This window comes from Pocillopora damicornis, chromosome 4, assembly GCF_964200805.1.
Source record: "Pocillopora damicornis chromosome 4, jaPocDami1.2, whole genome shotgun sequence".
NCBI lineage: Eukaryota > Metazoa > Cnidaria > Anthozoa > Scleractinia > Pocilloporidae > Pocillopora > Pocillopora damicornis.
In genome coordinates this window covers 8223058-8241061 of record NC_142673.1, presented here as the reverse complement: position 1 = coordinate 8241061, position 18004 = coordinate 8223058, and the positions used below count along the sequence as shown (strand labels likewise).

At 42.1% G+C, this 18004-nt stretch overlaps 4 protein-coding genes across 4 annotated transcripts; 1 reads left to right on the top strand and 3 right to left on the bottom strand.

Moving 5' to 3' along the window:
• The first annotated feature begins 2597 nt into the window (after positions 1–2597).
• Positions 2598–3452, top strand: LOC149046697 (uncharacterized). Its single transcript, XM_089203865.1, has one exon. The coding sequence runs from the start codon at positions 2598–2600 to the stop codon at positions 3336–3338; it is 741 nt and encodes a 246-aa protein (XP_089059991.1). The 3' UTR covers positions 3339–3452.
• On the bottom strand, positions 3434–7963 carry LOC113680798 (von Willebrand factor A domain-containing protein 2). Its single transcript, XM_089203864.1, has 6 exons — positions 7872–7963; positions 7502–7538; positions 6743–6868; positions 6105–6338; positions 5557–5763; positions 3434–4732 (listed from the first exon to the last, which is right to left on the bottom strand). Exons 1-6 carry the CDS (start codon positions 7899–7901, stop codon positions 4479–4481), a joined length of 888 nt encoding a protein of 295 aa, XP_089059990.1. The 5' UTR covers positions 7902–7963; the 3' UTR covers positions 3434–4478.
• Positions 7964–11536: 3573 nt separating this feature from the next.
• Positions 11537–13240, bottom strand: LOC149046696 (uncharacterized). The gene has a single exon (XM_089202636.1). It carries the CDS (start codon positions 13238–13240, stop codon positions 11537–11539), a length of 1704 nt encoding a protein of 567 aa, XP_089058762.1.
• A 567-nt stretch (positions 13241–13807) lies between these two features.
• Positions 13808–17800, bottom strand: LOC149046695 (uncharacterized). The gene has a single exon (XM_089202635.1). It carries the CDS (start codon positions 17798–17800, stop codon positions 13808–13810), a length of 3993 nt encoding a protein of 1330 aa, XP_089058761.1.
• Between the last annotated feature and the right edge of the window lie 204 nt (positions 17801–18004).

The following is an 18004-nucleotide window of genomic DNA, read 5'->3' as shown; positions in this document are numbered from 1 at the left end:
TCACGACCAACTGAAACAATAATCGAATTTACTGAGTTTGCAGTATATTCCAGATAGGCATACGTTAGAGTCATGGGGGGATGAAATGAGGAGAGTTAAGAAGCTATTGCTACGCGGAAAGTTCTTTGGATTGTTTTGATGACGATGGAATCAAAGGCATGCTTCGGATTACCGAGGCAATAGGTATTAAGAGAGCTGTCGAGAAAGAACTCGATTGGTTTGCATCGACCTACCCTCGCCCACTTTCTGTGATAAGCCATCCTGCCACTAATTCTATCAAAAAGTTCCAAAATCTTATTTACGGAGAAAAATTTGATAAGCAGGTCGATGGTATACAAATGTCACCCAATGAAATGGCGAATGTTTGTTGCGATCGGTGGATCTCATCTGATCATGTACATTGGTTGCTTGACGATCTAAATATTTCACAGAAAAAAACTCTTTGAGTTCACATCAATCACGTGTTGGATGTAGAGGCGTTCGTGGCTCGCTCTCTTCCAGATGGCCAGTCAAAGCCAACGAGTTTGATCTTTGTCCTTAATGTGGGTAAGGATTCAAGTGGCAATGTATTCATTGCAAGCGGATCCCGGAGTGGTTGTCACTGGACAATGTGCCATGTTGATCGGGAAAAAAAGAAAATAGTCTATGGTGACTCACTGGCTTGGAGCGTACCAGTCGCCCTCTTGCCTAGATTAGAGCAATTCATCGAGCACATTTATGGAGAATGTTTATCCGACTACTCCGTTTTCGAGTGTCACACTTCAAGTAACGTTTTCACTGAACGGGAGCACAAATGTGGATTCAGCTGTGCATCTCAATACCCCCTTCAGACATGCTCTAATATATGCGGCGTTGTGGTGTTGATTATGGCTGTGTACGCCTGTACAGCCCGATCATTTTTTTCTCACATTACCACTTCAGGTCAATCGCAGGCGGTGTCACCTTCAAATGTCTTCATAAGTGCCCCACGCGCTATACAAAGTACTTGCGTAGAGTGATCATGGAATGGATCGGTGAGAAATCAATTAACCCTGAGCATGTGGTTCCATCTTCTTTTCTTCGCCCCGAACTTAGTCACGAGAGCCATTCAGACTCCGATTCGGACTTGGACACTCCTAGAGTACCATCATCAAAAGGAGACATAGATGAGAGAGACAACACCGCAGAGAATAATGAGAAGGGACTTTGTATTCAAAGAAAAGCGGAAAGGGCAGGCAGAACTGAGAGCACTCAAAGCAGCAGTGAAGCAGAGGATAAAATCCTGGACTACAAACAGTTACAAAAGATCAATGGTAACTAGGGAAAAAAGTCAACAAAAGTGAAAACAGAAATGACAAGGCCAGTCAAGAGAAATACCGTAATATTCCTGTTAAGAGAGTGGGTGGAGAGAAAGATGGAAAAAACAAGGGCGATCGTGACAGAGCAACTGACGGCGATGGAGTCACTTGTGATGAGAAGAGAAACTGTGATGACAGCCCAAAGCATAGGCCAGGTAATGGAAAGAAGCATAGAGGTGAACGAGGAACCGGGAAGTCTCATCAATGTCCTGAATGTGAATATTCTTGTGTTAAACTATCAAACATGAAGAGACACATCAACCGAAAACATACTAGGGCTGTCGGGAAGAGAGCGTTCCAAAGTGGGAAGTGTCTATGTCTTGAGTGTGGTCACCGATGTTTCAGGATTAAGGACCTAAGGAAACATTTGTCTACAGAACAAGGCGTGATATTCAGGACAGAAATTTTGCAAATGCAAAATGCTAAGGGTAAGGTTTACTCAGCCTCTTTTTTTAAATTAAACATCTCTCATAACTTTCATATCTACTTATTTCAGACCCTTAGACGAGTCCCAAATGACACATAATATATCTTTATTTTAGAATTCGAGACGTGGAAAGCGGACACTGAGGAGAAGGAAGGCTGCTCTTTTGTCAAGGTGACAGGTGCGTTACTTAAAGAAAGCGGTAACCCTTGAAAATGCAATAAGGGCAGTCTCTGCAGGCAATTAACATGTTTCACTTTCAACCAGTAATTGTTAGTTAATTAATTGATTAATTAGTTAATTAATTGATTAATTAGTTAATTAATTAATTAATTAATTCACTTATTTGTTAACTTTTTATTTGCTTACTTATTTACTAATAAAGGTTCCAAGAAACAAAAAAACAGTGGGCTTAGGGTCGATTATTTCCAGTGCAACCGTTGTGGGAGTCAGAGGTCACGCAGAACTGGAAAGAAAAGAGGAAAGTTTCAAGGTACTAGTTCAGGTCAACGAAAGAAATCTCTACTTTGTAGGCATGTCATCTCAAGATCTTTGTTTCAAGCTAAGAGAAATCTCGAAATTACTTATTATAAATATCATTTTAATTTATTAAATGCTATAGGAGATATTCATTTATCTGTCTTTCTGCATATCTTTCGGTCATCTGTCTCTTTTTTTTTAATAATGTTGCATCGTTACTTTATTGTACTAAATTTACATAAACAATCGATCAGAAACGATTTTAATTCGTTTAGTTTTAATGATGGAATACTCTGCATTTTTCTTTTCACAGGAACCTGCAAGATAGAGAGGAACTGTACTTCCACACTTAATGTATGTTGAATCTAGCGGATGGCAAAGCAAAAGTGCTATACCCACTATGGCCACACAAGAGACATCCAGCATACGTGGCTGCCAAAAGGAAAAGGCAAGAGTTTGCGGCAAAAATCCAACAGGGGGTTCTAAGGGAGAAAATTCTTGACGACATCAGAGATAGTGTAACGGAGAACAACTTCTTTCGGCATCATCTGTTGGAAAAAAAGGATTTGTTGAACATTGAAAGAGCTTTCGGGCTGAAAGACTTTCAGCGTCACATCAATGATCAAGATAGTGTGTTGGCTTGGATTACGGAATGGGAACAATCAGCTGATACTAATTCCATACTCTTCTGCAAGTTTCAGGATGAAATGGTAGAAGGGTATGACTTATCTAAGGAGGACTTTGTGTTGATAATACAGAGTCCTTTTCAAAGGCACATGCTTCAGAAATTTGGGACCAAAGGTATTTGTTGTGTATTTGTTTGCACTCATGGTACCAACGCTTACGACTTCCTTCTCACTACATGCCTCGTGGTAGATGAGTATGGTGAAGGATTTCCTGCTGCATGGTGCCTTTCTAATCATGAAGATTTCACAACTATGTGTACGTTCTTTCGTGAAGTGAAAAAGAATTGCGCTGGTTCTATCACCAGCAAATGGTTTATGAGTGACATCGCCCCACAGTATTACAACGCGTGGGTGGGTGTTATGAGTGGTCTCACGGCCCCAGAAGCTGTTATGCACGTGGCACGTGGATAGGGATAAAGAATAATCCAAAATACGGTCTGCTGGACACAAAAACAATCTTGCGGTTTCCGCACCTTTTGCTCAAATAAAATTTGGATATTTTATCAGTAAAAGAGGAGAAATAAATGAAATGTTTGGTTTTTTTTAATTCTGGTGTACTTGCGTCCACAGAGTTTTTTAGCGACTTCCTGTTTGAGGGCAAAAACCAAGACGAAGTAGGTGTGAGAGTAAAGAAAACGCAAAGAATCAAACATCTTGTAAAGTCGGTAAAGGTTAGATTTCCAGCAGACCTGGATTTCCAGTGCATATGAGAGCATTCCAAATTTGTAATTTTAATTTTTTTCAACATCCGGAAACTGTTGTGTCCCAAAGAATTTAATGATGAATTACTGAGAGAAAGGACACACATAGCTACATTTTCTCTTTTTAGAGTGCATTTTGATTTAGTGTCATAAAACCAAGAACCAAAGCAATCTCAACGTCTAATAACGGTAAAGAAAATATCACCAGGAACAAATGAGAACTCCAGTGAAAACAAACAAACTTTCTAAAACGCGAGTGACCAAGTCGCGATTGGTGTTAGTTTTGAATCTGATTGGTTGAGAGAGTGGCACGAGTTTTCTGGACCAATCACATAACGAAAGTATACAATACCAAAGCAATCTCCAATTACTTTCGACGCTCAATTGAACTTTGCTTTTTTACCGAACAGTTATGTGTGTTCTATTTTCACGTTCCCGCGAGCATATTTACTGAAGGTTTCTTTTTTTTCGACAAACTAACTCGTAGCGACGGCTTTCCTTGATTCTCTTCGAACTGTTTTCCAATCTAGGTGACCTAAGACGCATACTTAGACTTCAGTGTTCCAATGCAAAAATCAACCTGAATTATTACCAACGTTTATGTACGCATTCGATGATTTTGGCATAAATATCTTATTCGGTGTCTTTGCGACAACGATTACGCAGGTTCTTGGCTATCGATGGTGAATTCCTCATCTACTGACGTCGGCATTCAATAGCTAGTGATGTTTAAGTTCCAGGCTCCTATGTAACGCAGAAAAAGCGGCAGTTAACTTCCTTCATGTCTGTCACCACAAATAGTCTACTTGTTCGTTTCCAGAGACGACTGTGAGCAGCTGAGAGTAAATTCTTAATTGAAAACCATTTCGTAGTGTGCAGAATCAGGATTTAAGATCAAATCATCGGATGATGTAAGCCTGTTTGTATGGTTCAGTTCACAGAGTTGGCTGTTTATACTGTAGTTGAACGAGAAACAGTTTCTGGTGTTCAGACACGCTAAGGCACATAGCAACTCATTATCTGAGTGCATAGCCTTGATCAGGTGACCTTGTAAAGCAGACCCTTCCATCCTCAAAGAAACGATTGCTTCTGGTTTTCTAGCAACTGAGAAGAAAAACAGAAGGAGACAATAACGATATGATAATGAGGGTGATAGGATAAAATCCCTCGAACCGCTCATCATAGAGTGTTTTTGTGTTACTACCATTGAATTATTGAAGGATAAGATTTCAGATGAATGTACTGCCTAGAAAACCTTGTGAGTAGGCTCCTACTTCTAACTAACCCTGCGGCATGAAGAGCCCGTGAGACTCGATCAACACAGCGGTCAAACGTTGGGCATGCGCGAAGGAATCAACTCTGGCCTGCTGCGCGCCAAATTTCAAATGAAAAGCAGCTGTTATCTCGCAAAATAATCGAAAGAAAATTCATGGAAACGTTTATCGAAATCAGTAAAATAAGCGAAAGTGGGGAAAAGGAAAACTCCATTCTGTCTCGAGCTTTACTCAAACAGTTATGGGCTTTTACAACATCGTGACTTACTGGCTTGTGTGGTTGTGTACAACTCGTGTGAGGGTTGCAAACAACCACACAAGCTGACGGCCTGAAAAGCACGCCATCTAGCCATTACAACACCTACACGTGCGCAGACGTTAGGCCACTGTGTTCATCGCTCGCCACCTCTAAACAGAAGAGCTTCGCCCCACGTATCGTAGTGCCGTTGAGTGTCGGCTGGCGGGTCATACCTAGAATTGTGGTCGGGGAAACAGCGCGAGCGACCTCCCTACTCCGTGTAAAGTTTTTTCTTACACTTGCATCACAACTTAGACGCAATCAGCAAACTAACTAAGGCATAAAGCCAGTTAAATATCTTCAGAGCAACTCATATTCAGTAATTATAACCGAACAGTCATTTGAATAAAACTTACCTTCGCATATCATTGAAATAAGATCACCCGCGATATCTTTTTTAACAGGTGAGGCGCTGTGGGGAACCAGCAAAATCTGTTCCTCTGAGGAAGCAAGCGCTTTTAACATTATCGGTTTAACTTGGGAGCTGATTCCTAGGCCAATGATGATAATCCCATCATCTTTGACTTGTTGTGAAGAGTTCACAGCCAGCTTGAAATCGTTCTCTGGAAGGAAATGAAATAAATAATACAGAACGTTCATCCCATTTGTTTTCATTTCGTTTCATGTCATCCAAACCTGCGCGGACAATTTCTCAATGAAAGTAACGTGGGGGCTACAGATGGGTAAAAATGTAGTACGTTGTAATTAGATTTCGACCGCCGGGAGGTCCTACCCAGAACTCGGCCACAACGTTTTTACCACTGTGATGACGATTGCTGTTGTTGATAACAACACAGACCACTGTCGCTCTGTTATACTCTACGAATTTGTGATAATATATCCATTTTAAATATAAAAAAACAAACTGTAGTGAGTAGTTTCACCTAAAACAATTGAATCCTACCATAGAAGTCAGCATCAGTGGCAATGACAAGCACACGTGTAACGAAATCTCTTCCACCAGCAGCTTCTGAAAATAATTTGCGAGCCTCCTTAAAAGCTACAACCATCTTTGATCCTCCTCCGGGGTGAGATAAACCCTGTACGGCCTCTTGGATTGCAAAAATATTCTGTTTATCTTTAAAATAGTATTGATCATTGGGGGTATTTGCAAAAGTCATCAACGCCACGTGAGCCCCTGAAAAAAGTGAATGAATATGTACCTTGAATTGACTACGGAGGATAGTTTTGTGACTAAACTCGTCCCCAGTCTTCTCATTTATAGGAACATGGGATGGAAGGAGTCGTTAGGTATCAAGTAAGAAGCTGGAAGCTGGAAGCTAGTTAGACTTTGTAAGGATAAAAAGACAAACTTACGAGAACTTTTCATTTGTTTTTGTTTTGTTTTTTTAATGTGCATGGTTATACAAGTGTAAGCACTTTACTTATTAAACGAGAGTTGCTAAGGAGGGGGGGAGGAGGGTGGGGATATTGTAGCTTCAATTTGATTGACCCATTGCATTAAAGCTTTAAGATGAAAAGACGAACCGAAAAAAAAGTGACTAAATTTTGAACAACATTTAACTACAAGAAAAAACTGACCATCAGCTGTTATTACAAATTGTGAGATAACTTTACTGATCAAGGTTTTCAAAGCAGCCAAGTCTGGTTGCATAATGCTTCCTGACACGTCAATCATGAACGCTACATCCATGGCAACGGGGCATTCTGAATGAGAGATATGAGATGAGAGATATATAAGCTTAACATTTCAATGTTAAGCGAACTCAGCAATGATTAAACGAAGGATATTTTTAAGACCTTGAGCCTCTGTATTTCTATTTTTTACACCAAGCTTTGGCTGATCTACGGCATCGTTAGGGAATGTAAAGAAAATATTTCACTTTGCGTAATATAAATGCGATGTAGGTGATACCATAACGGATTTTTTTCTATTGAGGTGAAACAAATGAAAGCATATAGTTATAAAATTCTCTGCTTTGGTCCTAATAGGCATGATAGCGACGAGGCCAGCTTAAGGGAGAGTATGGAGTGAGATGTATCAGCTTTTCAAAGTGTGTGAAAATCATAACCAAAAGCACACTTGTGCAACTCCGTAAAGGCAAACTTTACCCTTGGAAAGCTGGTGTGTGAACAATCAGATGTAACTCTTGACAGAAATGTGGTGTACGTTATCGGCCAATCTTATCAATCAAACCCTCGACAAGCATAATAAGCCCTCTATTGTGGATAAGTAATAATATCTTGATCTGTTCATATAGTTTTGGTGCAGCGTCTTAAAAAACTTTGAGTCACTCTAATACCGGCCAGTGTCAGAATTCATGAGCGATTCAGGCCTACCTGGAATGTGCCTCGAAGATCTGACGTTCAATATGGCCTGCAATGAGACATGAGATTTGGTTGACAGGATGAAAATGGCAGCTTCGGACGACTTACTTTTGACATTAAAGACTTATCTGCTTCGTGTACTGCAAAGTCAAAGAAAATTGAGAATTCGCATATGGTGGCGCCTGAATGATAGGAAATCAAGAGGGAAATCATATTAAATCACACAATTTTTTTCAGTTTTCGTCCAGCCTGGTCTTGGCCGTTTACTCCCACCTCGATGCCTGCTGTCTCGGATTATAAAGTTCCGCACGATCAACTGGTCTAATACAAACTACAAACCTATTGCATGTAAACATTTACCTTCACTTAAATTTTCACTTACCAACGACGTAAGCAGTAGGATCCAAAACATCTTAATGTCTTTCTGCAAGAATCATTGACTTGTCTATCTTGTGGTGGTCCTTTAGAGTATAATGTTTCAAGTTATACTCGAATCCTTTTTATGTGAAGACAGTGATGTCAGTACTATCCATAGAGCTCAGGATGTACTCAGCTGACCGGAAAAGGAGTGAGCATAATAAGTAAAAACCTTATTCAGCTTTGCTTTAATAAACAAGACAAGCAGATGATGTGTGAAGCTCAAATCTCGTGTTTTTATGATGCAAATGATCAAATGAGAGCAGTGTAATCAAATGAGAGAAAAAAAAAAGCCAATTATAAATAATTTCCTCGAACGCAGTGAGGATTTTGGTTGAATCACGATAAGATGTACCTGATTCGCTCATAGGGCTCTGTATTTCTTCCTATGTTCCCGACTCATTAGAGTTTAATTGGCAACAAATTTTATTCCCAATTTATACTCTGTTGGCGAAACTGCACCAAAGAACGAAAAAGAAATAAAGAAGCAAAAAAAAAGTTACAGGACATTTCGTCAATTCTCAATTGAAAAACTGACTTTTCTTGATGAGATTGCAGTTGAATCAAAGAATTCACAAATAAGGAAAGGAAAATGATAAACGAATAATATTCTTATGTAAACCCGGCAACTAGTGGTTAGCGACGGATCGTCCCTTTGTCTGAAGATTGAAAAGATGGCTTTACTTTCAAACGACGTAGGAGCGCTCTCGCGTCTTGACCCCGGCATCAATATTTTTCTCGGCTATGAATATTGAGAAATAAAAGAAGCAAAGGAATCATCTTTTTTATTTCTTAAGTTTTTATTTTTCTTAAAACAGTATTTATAAATGGCACAATAATAATAAAAAAAAAATCAGTTATATATGGCACAATAGAAAATAATCAATTCTTAAGATTAAAAACTAAAACTACAACTATCAGACTACCGTGTCCAGATTGGGGGATACGATTCCGATGCGCGTCGAATTTTAAATTGCTCTTTAGCTGAACATGACCAGACCCCTGGTGGACACGCTCGCTCGGTGTCTCTTTTGGCCACGTGACGTTTAATCTGCTTTGACCTCTTGACAGCTGTCCTTAGCATCTGCTTTGACATTATCATCTTCTTTTTACAAGCCCACATTCCTGGCGGACAATCTTCGGCCTTTATTGTATGTTCTAAACGTGAAGGGTTCCTGGGTGCCTTGTCCATGATAAAAGGTTTCTTAACGAAGAATGTTTCAGCACCAGAGGTATCCCAGGATGCTCTTCCCGCCATTTCTGATCGCCTTTTAGGTGGACCGCTCCAGAGCTCCACAGGACGAACGTCGTGCTCAGTTGTTGATACCTTCATTTTCTCACTGATAAGGCCAGCATGGTCCAAGTGAATGGAATAACACAATAAAATTAGAACAATCACGAAAAAGTTCATTTTTAGATCAGATATCAACCTCTCAATTGAGAAACTTGTAATGGTTGATGTTTTGTCTTTCGATTGGATTACTTGTGAGTTCATGGATCTCAAACCTTTATATTAACGGTTCACAGCTGAGCCCCGAAACGAAACAGATTTTACACGTTTTTAAAGGGCTACTTCTGGTGACTAAGCTAATAATAATCTTGATTTTGCCTCGTGATTGCTCTTTTACAGAAGGTTAAAAAGATTACTTTTTAGGTCAACTACCATGTAAAATAACCACTTCTTTGCTTTTAAAAGTTCTCCATGAATTACATCTTGTGTTTAACCCTTTAACTCCCACGGGTGACCAAGACAGAATTTCTCCTTACATATATTAATACAATATCAACCAGATAAGAGATGAGAATAAAGAAAAATATCAATTTGGGGATGATAAGTTGATCCAATACTAAGTTCTCTGAACTAACATTATAAGAATTGGTTGACAGTAAGGAGAATTACAAATTTGATGTGGGAGTTAAAGTGTTAAACGGTATTTTCGTGTTACAATTAGGTGTTTACTTGTCACTGTAGACTAGTCTTTTTCAGTGGAATGCCATTTTCCAGTACACAACCTAAATCTTACGAAATAATGCTGGCCCAATGAAAACATTTTACTTGGAAGTAAATACTAATGTTCGTAGAACACGTATGTGACCTGAATTTTAATAGTTACTGAGCATATAAGAGGAGATATGAGGTGACAGGGGGGTCATCACAATATCAAATATTATATAATAAGCTCAGTTATGCACGCATTCTGATTGGTTCTCACTTATGATCTATTGGAGGGCAGACGTATAGATGATGTCATCACTAAAACTTTTTTTCCGTATATTTTAATTCTTTACTATATAAAACAAATAGATTCCAAGTTGCCGTGCGTCTGTTCAGTAATAGAGCACAGAGGACGTCAAAACGTGGTAAGAACATCAGTGACACACTCGGCTGCGCCTCGTGTGCCACTTTTTTACAATGTGACCACTTTTTTACAATGTGACCCCCTTCGTTATTTAATTAACAAATAGATTCCAAGTTGCCGTGCGTCTGTTCAGTAATAGAGCACAGAGGACGTCAAAACGTGGTAAGAACATCAGTGACACACTCGGCTGCGCCTCGTGTGCCACTTTTTTACAATGTGACCACTTTTTTACAATGTGACCCCCTTCGTTATTTAATTAGCAAATAAATTCCAAGTTGCCGTGCGTCTGTTCAGTAATAGACCACAGAGGACGTCAAAACGTGGTAAGAACCATTGTACTCGCACGTGTCAAGATTGCATAGGCCAGATTGTCACACCTATCTTTTCTTAAAGTAGAATGTTCACCCAATTTCATTGTTAATGTACCACGTTTCACAAGTGGACACAGCTTTCGATGATTTTTTCACGTTTGTGGCTCGTCAATCTAAAAATAAAAAATCCACGGACTGGCAAGTGTTTCATTGAGCAGACAGTCAAACCAGCCGTTACGGGACTGTTAAAAACGTTTCTTTGCCGATACGTTTACCCAATTTGCAAATGAAAGTCTCCACTACTTTCGTTGTTTTTTACTGTCAGGAGGAAATCGAGTTCTCAAAGATAACTGTAGTATGCAGCCCCCCATATTGTTCTATTTGCAAATTGAAGACTATTTTCTTTTTTACCGCAGATTTTCTGAGTCTTCAAATATTAATTGTTTCCCTTTCCCGTCTCCGTTGGAAAATCGTTTCTTTAATGTTCTGTCAGGCTGAAAATTTTTACGACATGATACAAGAAGGCTGGGTGGAGCAGTTTCTTCTTCCCAGTTCATACTTTTCGTAGGTGAATGAGCTGGGGGGGGGGAGGGGGGGGAAGGGTGGTGTTGTCGAAAACGTGCAAAAGCTAGCGTACTCACGATTTATTTCTTGGTTCGATTTTGCTATTACACTCCAATTAACTCTCTCTCACAACTCTCACAAAAAAAACACATCACGTCTCCTTGTAAGCACGTGGAACAGCACCATATATGGGCCGATAAGACACGTGCTGCACACATGCGGTTTGGTTATGTAATAGATAAACGAAATCACTTATGTTTAAGATTAATAAATGTAACGTACAGTTTCCAACACCCTCCCCCATATGACTTGGGAACAAGGCATATGTAAGTGGAACAGACTCCATAACACAACAAGAAATAAGCATAAAAATAAAGTTTCTTTAGTAAACACATTCAAGTGTCTTGCTCGGCAATGTCCTGTATTCGCTGACTTGCTGCCACAGCTGCATCTCGTCGCGGTCGGAACTCCAATGCAGTTGGGTTCAAAGGTGGGTCATTACAAGGCAGAGGGTTTCGATCGCAGGACAACTCCAATGGATAGAGATGTTGGATTGGGCGTTCCATGAATCCTCTGCCTGCTCTTAATTTCGCTGCCCTAACAACACCATCACGACCACTGAATAATTCTTCTACTACCCCCATGGGCCACTGATTTCGGTTTCGCTCTTCAGACTTAATGATAACAACATCTCCTACGGACAAGCTGTTAGGTTTGGTGTTGTGTTTAAGTTTATGCCTCTCTCTCAAAGCTCTAAGGTATTCTGTGGTCCAGCGACGCCACATTGTATCTTTGGTAGCTTTCAAGAATTTCGCACGTTTCCTCAAGTCACGGTCTTCGAGCCGATGTGGCTCGAACTCAGGTAAAATGTTAGCATTCAGAAACAGGAAGGAGTTGGGTGTTAGTGTAGGGAACTGCGGGTCATCCTCCACGTAACTAAGAGGTCGATGGTTAAGCGACACTTCGATGTCAAGGACTACTTCGCAGAGCTCGTCCCAGTCTAGCAGACCCTGACCCACAGACTTGTAGAATGAAGACTTAAATAAGCCAATAAGTCTTTCGAAGTGTCCTCCCCACCATGGTGCTCTACTCACGTTAAAGCGCCAAATAATGGATTGGTCACTCAAAAATGAATGGAACTTCTCATCCTCCTTCACTTTCGTCAGCCACTTTGCCGCAGCTGTGAAGGTAGAACCGTTGTCCGAGTAGACAAGGGATGGTCGACCTCTCCTCGCGGTCAGACGTTTAAAGCTCTTGATAAATTCGCTTGTTTCTAGGCTGGGAAGTACTTCCAGGAAGATTCCGCGGGTAAGACAACAGGAGTAGAGTACAACGTAGGCTTTCTTCTCTGGTTTGCTCTTGCCACTATACTTGACTGGTCCTGCGAAGTCCACCCCGATGACGTCAAATGGTGTGCTCCCTTCTGTACGTGACTTCGGTAGATCACCTGGCGGTGGGTCATGAAGGGGCTGAGCTTGGAACCTCTTGCATCCAAAACAGTGCTTCACTACTCTCTTAGCAAGCCGTCGAAGCCTTGGCACCCAGAATCTTTCTCGTACTTTAGCCATAGTCATGCTGACTCCCCCATGGAGAGTTACCCCGTGCGCTTGCTTCACTGTTTCCACTGTGAAAGAATTAGAATCTGGTAAGTAAATCGGATACTCACCCTGAATGCGTCCTCGGCATTCCAATACACCATCGGTGTTTAGTTGTAGATTCAGTTGTTCCTGGTCACTGGCAAACTTGACCGTCTTTGCCCCTTGGCTCTGCGCTCGCTTAATCCAGGACATTTCTTGTTGCTGAATTTCTTCCGTCGTAAGAGGTCCTATGATTCTCTTGGAAGGGTGACGAGAATTGTGATTGAACCGCAAGATCCATGCACAAATTCTCATGGCTTTACGCAAGCCGAACTTCTCGAGAACAGTGTCAAAGTCATTGTTTGCTTCAACACCGAGCGCAAAAAGTTCTCGTTGAACCTTCTTTTCTGCGTTGCTGTCATCCGTCGCCTTTGTCACAATAGAGAGTTTAAGATACCTGGACGGCTGACCTCGTGGACGGCTGACCGGAAGTAAATTTCGCGTGTAGACCACAATGCGCATGCCTGGTCCACGCGGATTTCAGTCCTGTTTGTGTCGAGGACGTGAGAAGTGGTGTTTTGCCGTCCACCAGTCAACGTGAGTACTGTTACTATTATTTCCCCATAAACTTCCGCATGTTTTTAGATTTTCAAACTTCATTAGGTGAACATTGTTTGTCACTTTTTTGTTTTGGGCAATAAAACCACTGACAAGCTGGTTAAAATTGTAAAAGTGATGTGCATTGTGCACAGCCACGGTGGAGCATTTCGACTGAACACGTGCGTTAAATTGTCTTGCTTTACTAAAAAAAAGTCCCTACCACTTGAACCCACTTATCCTCTGAGTGAAAGATGTCTTATCTTGTATTAAACTTTCATCTACACGGTCTAAATGCTTTTCCCTTGGTCAGTTAGGAGCGAGAAATCAGAGAAATTGTTTATCTGCCTTCTCTTTATTTACAGGATTAGCGAGCATGGAATGGAAGGAAGAGCACGATCTCCTTCTCTGCCGGGAAATACTCGTCTGTCAGCCATACAAATTCAAAGAAAGAACGGTCGAAAGAGGCAAAACTTGGGAAGAAATTTCGAATCACCTTAATACCTGTGAGACCGCCAAATTCCGTGTAAACAAGCGATCTGTAAGAGAGCGATTCAAATTGATCAAGGAAAAGTTTAAGCGTAAAATTCGAGAGGAGGAAAATTCGTCGGGGATTGACGTGAAACCCACTTCGGAGCTCGAAACTCTAAACTCTTCATCCGTCAATAGCCCTTCCGCGTAAGCAATAACAATCATTTCACGAGTCTTTCTTAAAGATGCCATGATGAACAAAACGTTGTCGTCCTCAGCTTGAAATCTGCTCCTTAACGTGAAAAGTTTCCCGCCAAGGTAGTCGTCATCGACCCCGTCCCTCGCGCTCAATTTTAACGTCCTCGAGGTCAGCCGTCCAGGTATCTTAAACTCTCTAATATTAGCAGGCCACTGGGATCGGTCGGATAACCACGGTGGACCTTTCCACCATAGCTGTGCTTCATTCACACTGCCACCTCTGCTCCCCAGGTCAGCAGGGTTTTCGGATGTCGGTACATGTCTCCACTGCGTGTTCGGGTGGCTCTGGATCTTTTTAACCCGATTAGCCACGAATTGGCGGTACTCTCCGTCATCGTTCAGCCAGTGTAGGGCTACAGTGCTGTCGAGCCAGCACTGTATATCCTCCGTCATACTGAAGCCTTCTAGCGCAACCCGCACATTCGTAGACAAGTTGACTGCCATATGGCCTGCTACGAGCTCCAAACGAGGAATCGTCAGACTTTTCTTGGCAAGGCGGGATTTGGCGGCAATCAGACCCTGCGTCACGCCTGACGCCTGTGTAACCACAGCATAAACAGCAGCACACACACCGTGAATACTTGCATCACCAAATGCATGAAGTTTGATATTGTCGATCGGTTCCTGGTACTGAACAAGACTGCGAGGAAAGTACACATCGTCCGGTGCATTCTTCTCCCATTTTAGCCACCGTTTCGTAATCCCCTCGGGAAGTGGGATGTCCCAGCTCAACTTCATCTCACTGGCTTCTCGATAGATTTGTTTCCCTTCTAACATTACAGGCGACACGAGTCCTAACGGGTCATAAATCTTCGCTAAGTTGGCGAGGATGCCCCGCTTGGTCAATGTAGCAGGCTGAGATGGGAGTGAAACATGTAAAGTGTCATCCCCTTTGTCCCATTTGAGTCCCAGTAGTTTGCACTCTCCACGAGCTGATGATGCACCAAGCTGTTGTTTAGCAAACGAAGGCTCGTCATCGGTACAGTCGCTTTCTAGTTCTGACACGTTTGAGTGCCATTTATGCAAGGTGAACCTTGCACGATTAAAGATCTCTACTGCATAATGTTTGAGCTGTTGCGCACCTTCCCTAGTAGTATCTCCGGCAATCAAATCATCTACATACAGACTGTTCTTAATTTCTTGTACAGTCCCTGGGTACTCGGACTGCACACTTTCCAGGTGTTGTTGTATCACGGCATTGAGTAGGAAAGGAGAAGGAGCAAGACCAAACACCACTCTCGTAAACCTCAGCACTTCTAGTTCTCCGGTCGATTTGTCTTTAATCCAGTGGAACCTCAATGCGTCACGTTCAGCTTCCTTAACACGTATCTGCAGGAAGGCCTTGCGCACATCTCCGGCAACTGCAATGGGATGGAATCTGTTGCGGACAATAACATTCCACAGCTCATTCTGTAGTGGGGGGCCAGTGTGTAAACACTCATTCAAAGAAGGCGCACCGTCATACGCACGGGCCGAGGCGTCATATACCACTCGTAGCTTGGTTGATTCGGCATTCTCACGTATTACTGCTCGGTGGGGCATGTAGAATTCTTTGCCTGTTACCTTCGCTGGTGCTTTCTCAACCACACCTTCTTCTAACTGTTCCCGAATAATGTCGTCGTACTGGTCTAGCATATCAGTTCTCTTTAATTTCCGTAGAAGAGAGTTCACTCTGCGCACACTGCCCGCACAATTATTGGGCAACTCAGGACAGTTCCCTTTCCAGGGTAGTCCAGTTTCGTATCGGCCGTCTGGACTCCTAGCCAGTTGCTCCTTAAATTCTTCGTGGACGTCGCTCTGGAGAGTAGATAGTTTGTCCTCTAGTCCTAGGACATCTAGGGCGCAGAGTCGGTTGTGATCCACCGTAGAATTCACGGCAAGATACGCGTTGCCTAGATCTGTTCCGGGGGACATTATAGTCCACCCGAAACGTGTACGCTCTGCTACTGGATCTCCTTTACGTCCGACCCGTAAACGATCACTCGTCCGTATCTTGGCAAAGTCATTAGCGCCGATAATCACGTGCACAGGTAAGCGAGCCTTGGTATCACTATCGTCCATCTTAACACCTCTCAGGTGAGGGTGATTTTTTACGAGGTCGGAATACTTTGGGTTGTCTAAGGTCAACAGTTCCCTTTTTTCGATTTTCGTGACATTCACGTTTAGTGAGAAATCTCCAGTTACGGAATGCATGACAACTTCGTATACTTGCATAGTTCTGGTTTCAACGCCTGTAAGCATGGCGATTTGACGCAAACTCGTACTCTTCACTTTAGCTTTAAGTAACTCAATCGCAGTTGACGAAACATACGAATGGCTAGCGCCACTGTCCAAAAGAGCTCTGAATTTATATCCACCCATGTTTATGACTACTACGGGATGAATAACACTGGAATCGTCAATTAAATTTGCAGTCATACCTGGTTCTCGTCTCTCCTTCCTGTCACATATCGAAGTGTGGTGTTTTCCATCGCAAATTTTACAAGTATTTCTGCTCTTACAATCGTTGGCCCGGTGTTTGGCTCCGGTGCAATTGAAGCACAAGCGCTTATCGGCAAGTATTTTCTTCCTTTCTTCAATGCTTTGGACATTTTCACAGTTAATTGCTTTATGTTGTTCGCTACAACAATAAAGACACGCCCCTGGGCTCGCCCTCGACTGGTTTCCGGTTTCTTGTTGTTTGGCAAGAAAAGCTCTGGATTGATCTCGACGGAAATTTGAACTCTTTGATTTCGGTTCGTCTGAAATGGGATTATTAGTCGTCCACTTCTCCAACGCCTCTAAGAATGCTACAAAAGTCCATTCACACCATTTTTCATCTATCATAGCAAGTTCGTTCTTTATTACCTCAAGTTTGTCGAATGTAAATCGAACCGCGGCGTCCAATTTGGATAAGCTCTTCAATGTTCGCAATGACTCTACATTGAACAGTAGTACTTCGTAAAATTCATGTATCTTCTTTACGTTTCTCTCGCGCATGGTGGGTAGTTCCAAAATATTCCTAACGTAGGTTCCCACGACTTCACTCGCTTTCCCATATCTTCTTGTGAGTAAATCTTTAGCTTTTTGGTAACCTTCAGGCGTAAACGGAAGACCGTCGATGAGATTTCGCACCTTCATATTCACTAATTCTTTCAAGTAAGAGAACTTTGTGACTTCAGGGGCACTGGAATCATCAATTTGACTTTGGAACTGTCCCCAAAAACGCAGCCAATCTTGCGGCGTCCCGTCAAATTTTGTGATCACGAGCTTGGGCATTCTCACCACGTTGCTAGCCATTTGGCCGTGCATATTTTCCGGCGGTTCCGCTTGAGCTTGTTTGAGCTCCAACTTCTTCTTCTCAAATTCCAATTCCTCCGCATGTGCTCGATTAATAGCTTCTTGTTGTTGCATCATTTTCTCTTTCTCTAGTTCGACTTCTCTCTTGTGCTCATAGAGCACGGTTGCGTGTTTCAGATTGCGATCGATTTGCTCAATTCGTTCTTCCAGTTCGCGTATACAGGCGTCTCCTTCGTTAATGACTAGCTCGATTTCGTCGGCCCATTCTTGTACCGCTTCGTCGTCTTCGCCGTTCGTAAACTTTTGTTCCTCAATGGAATCCTTTAACTTCACTACCGTAGTCACTAGGGCTTCAACCGAAACTTTGTGTCTCTCAAAGGCTGTTCGGTCGTCTTTCTTTAAGACATCTCCTGTCTTCTTCAAGCGAAAATTCAACGTCTTCAATTTGCCCTCAAGTTCGGCAATCTGTGTCTCCATGATTTCCAACGCTGTCCTGGCAGGGTCGCCACTGTGTCGAAAACGTGCAAAAGCTAGCGTACTCACGATTTATTTCTTGGTTCGATTTTGCTATTACACTCCAATTAACTCTCTCTCACAACTCTCACAAAAAAAACACATCACGTCTCCTTGTAAGCACGTGGAACAGCACCATATATGGGCCGATAAGACACGTGCTGCACA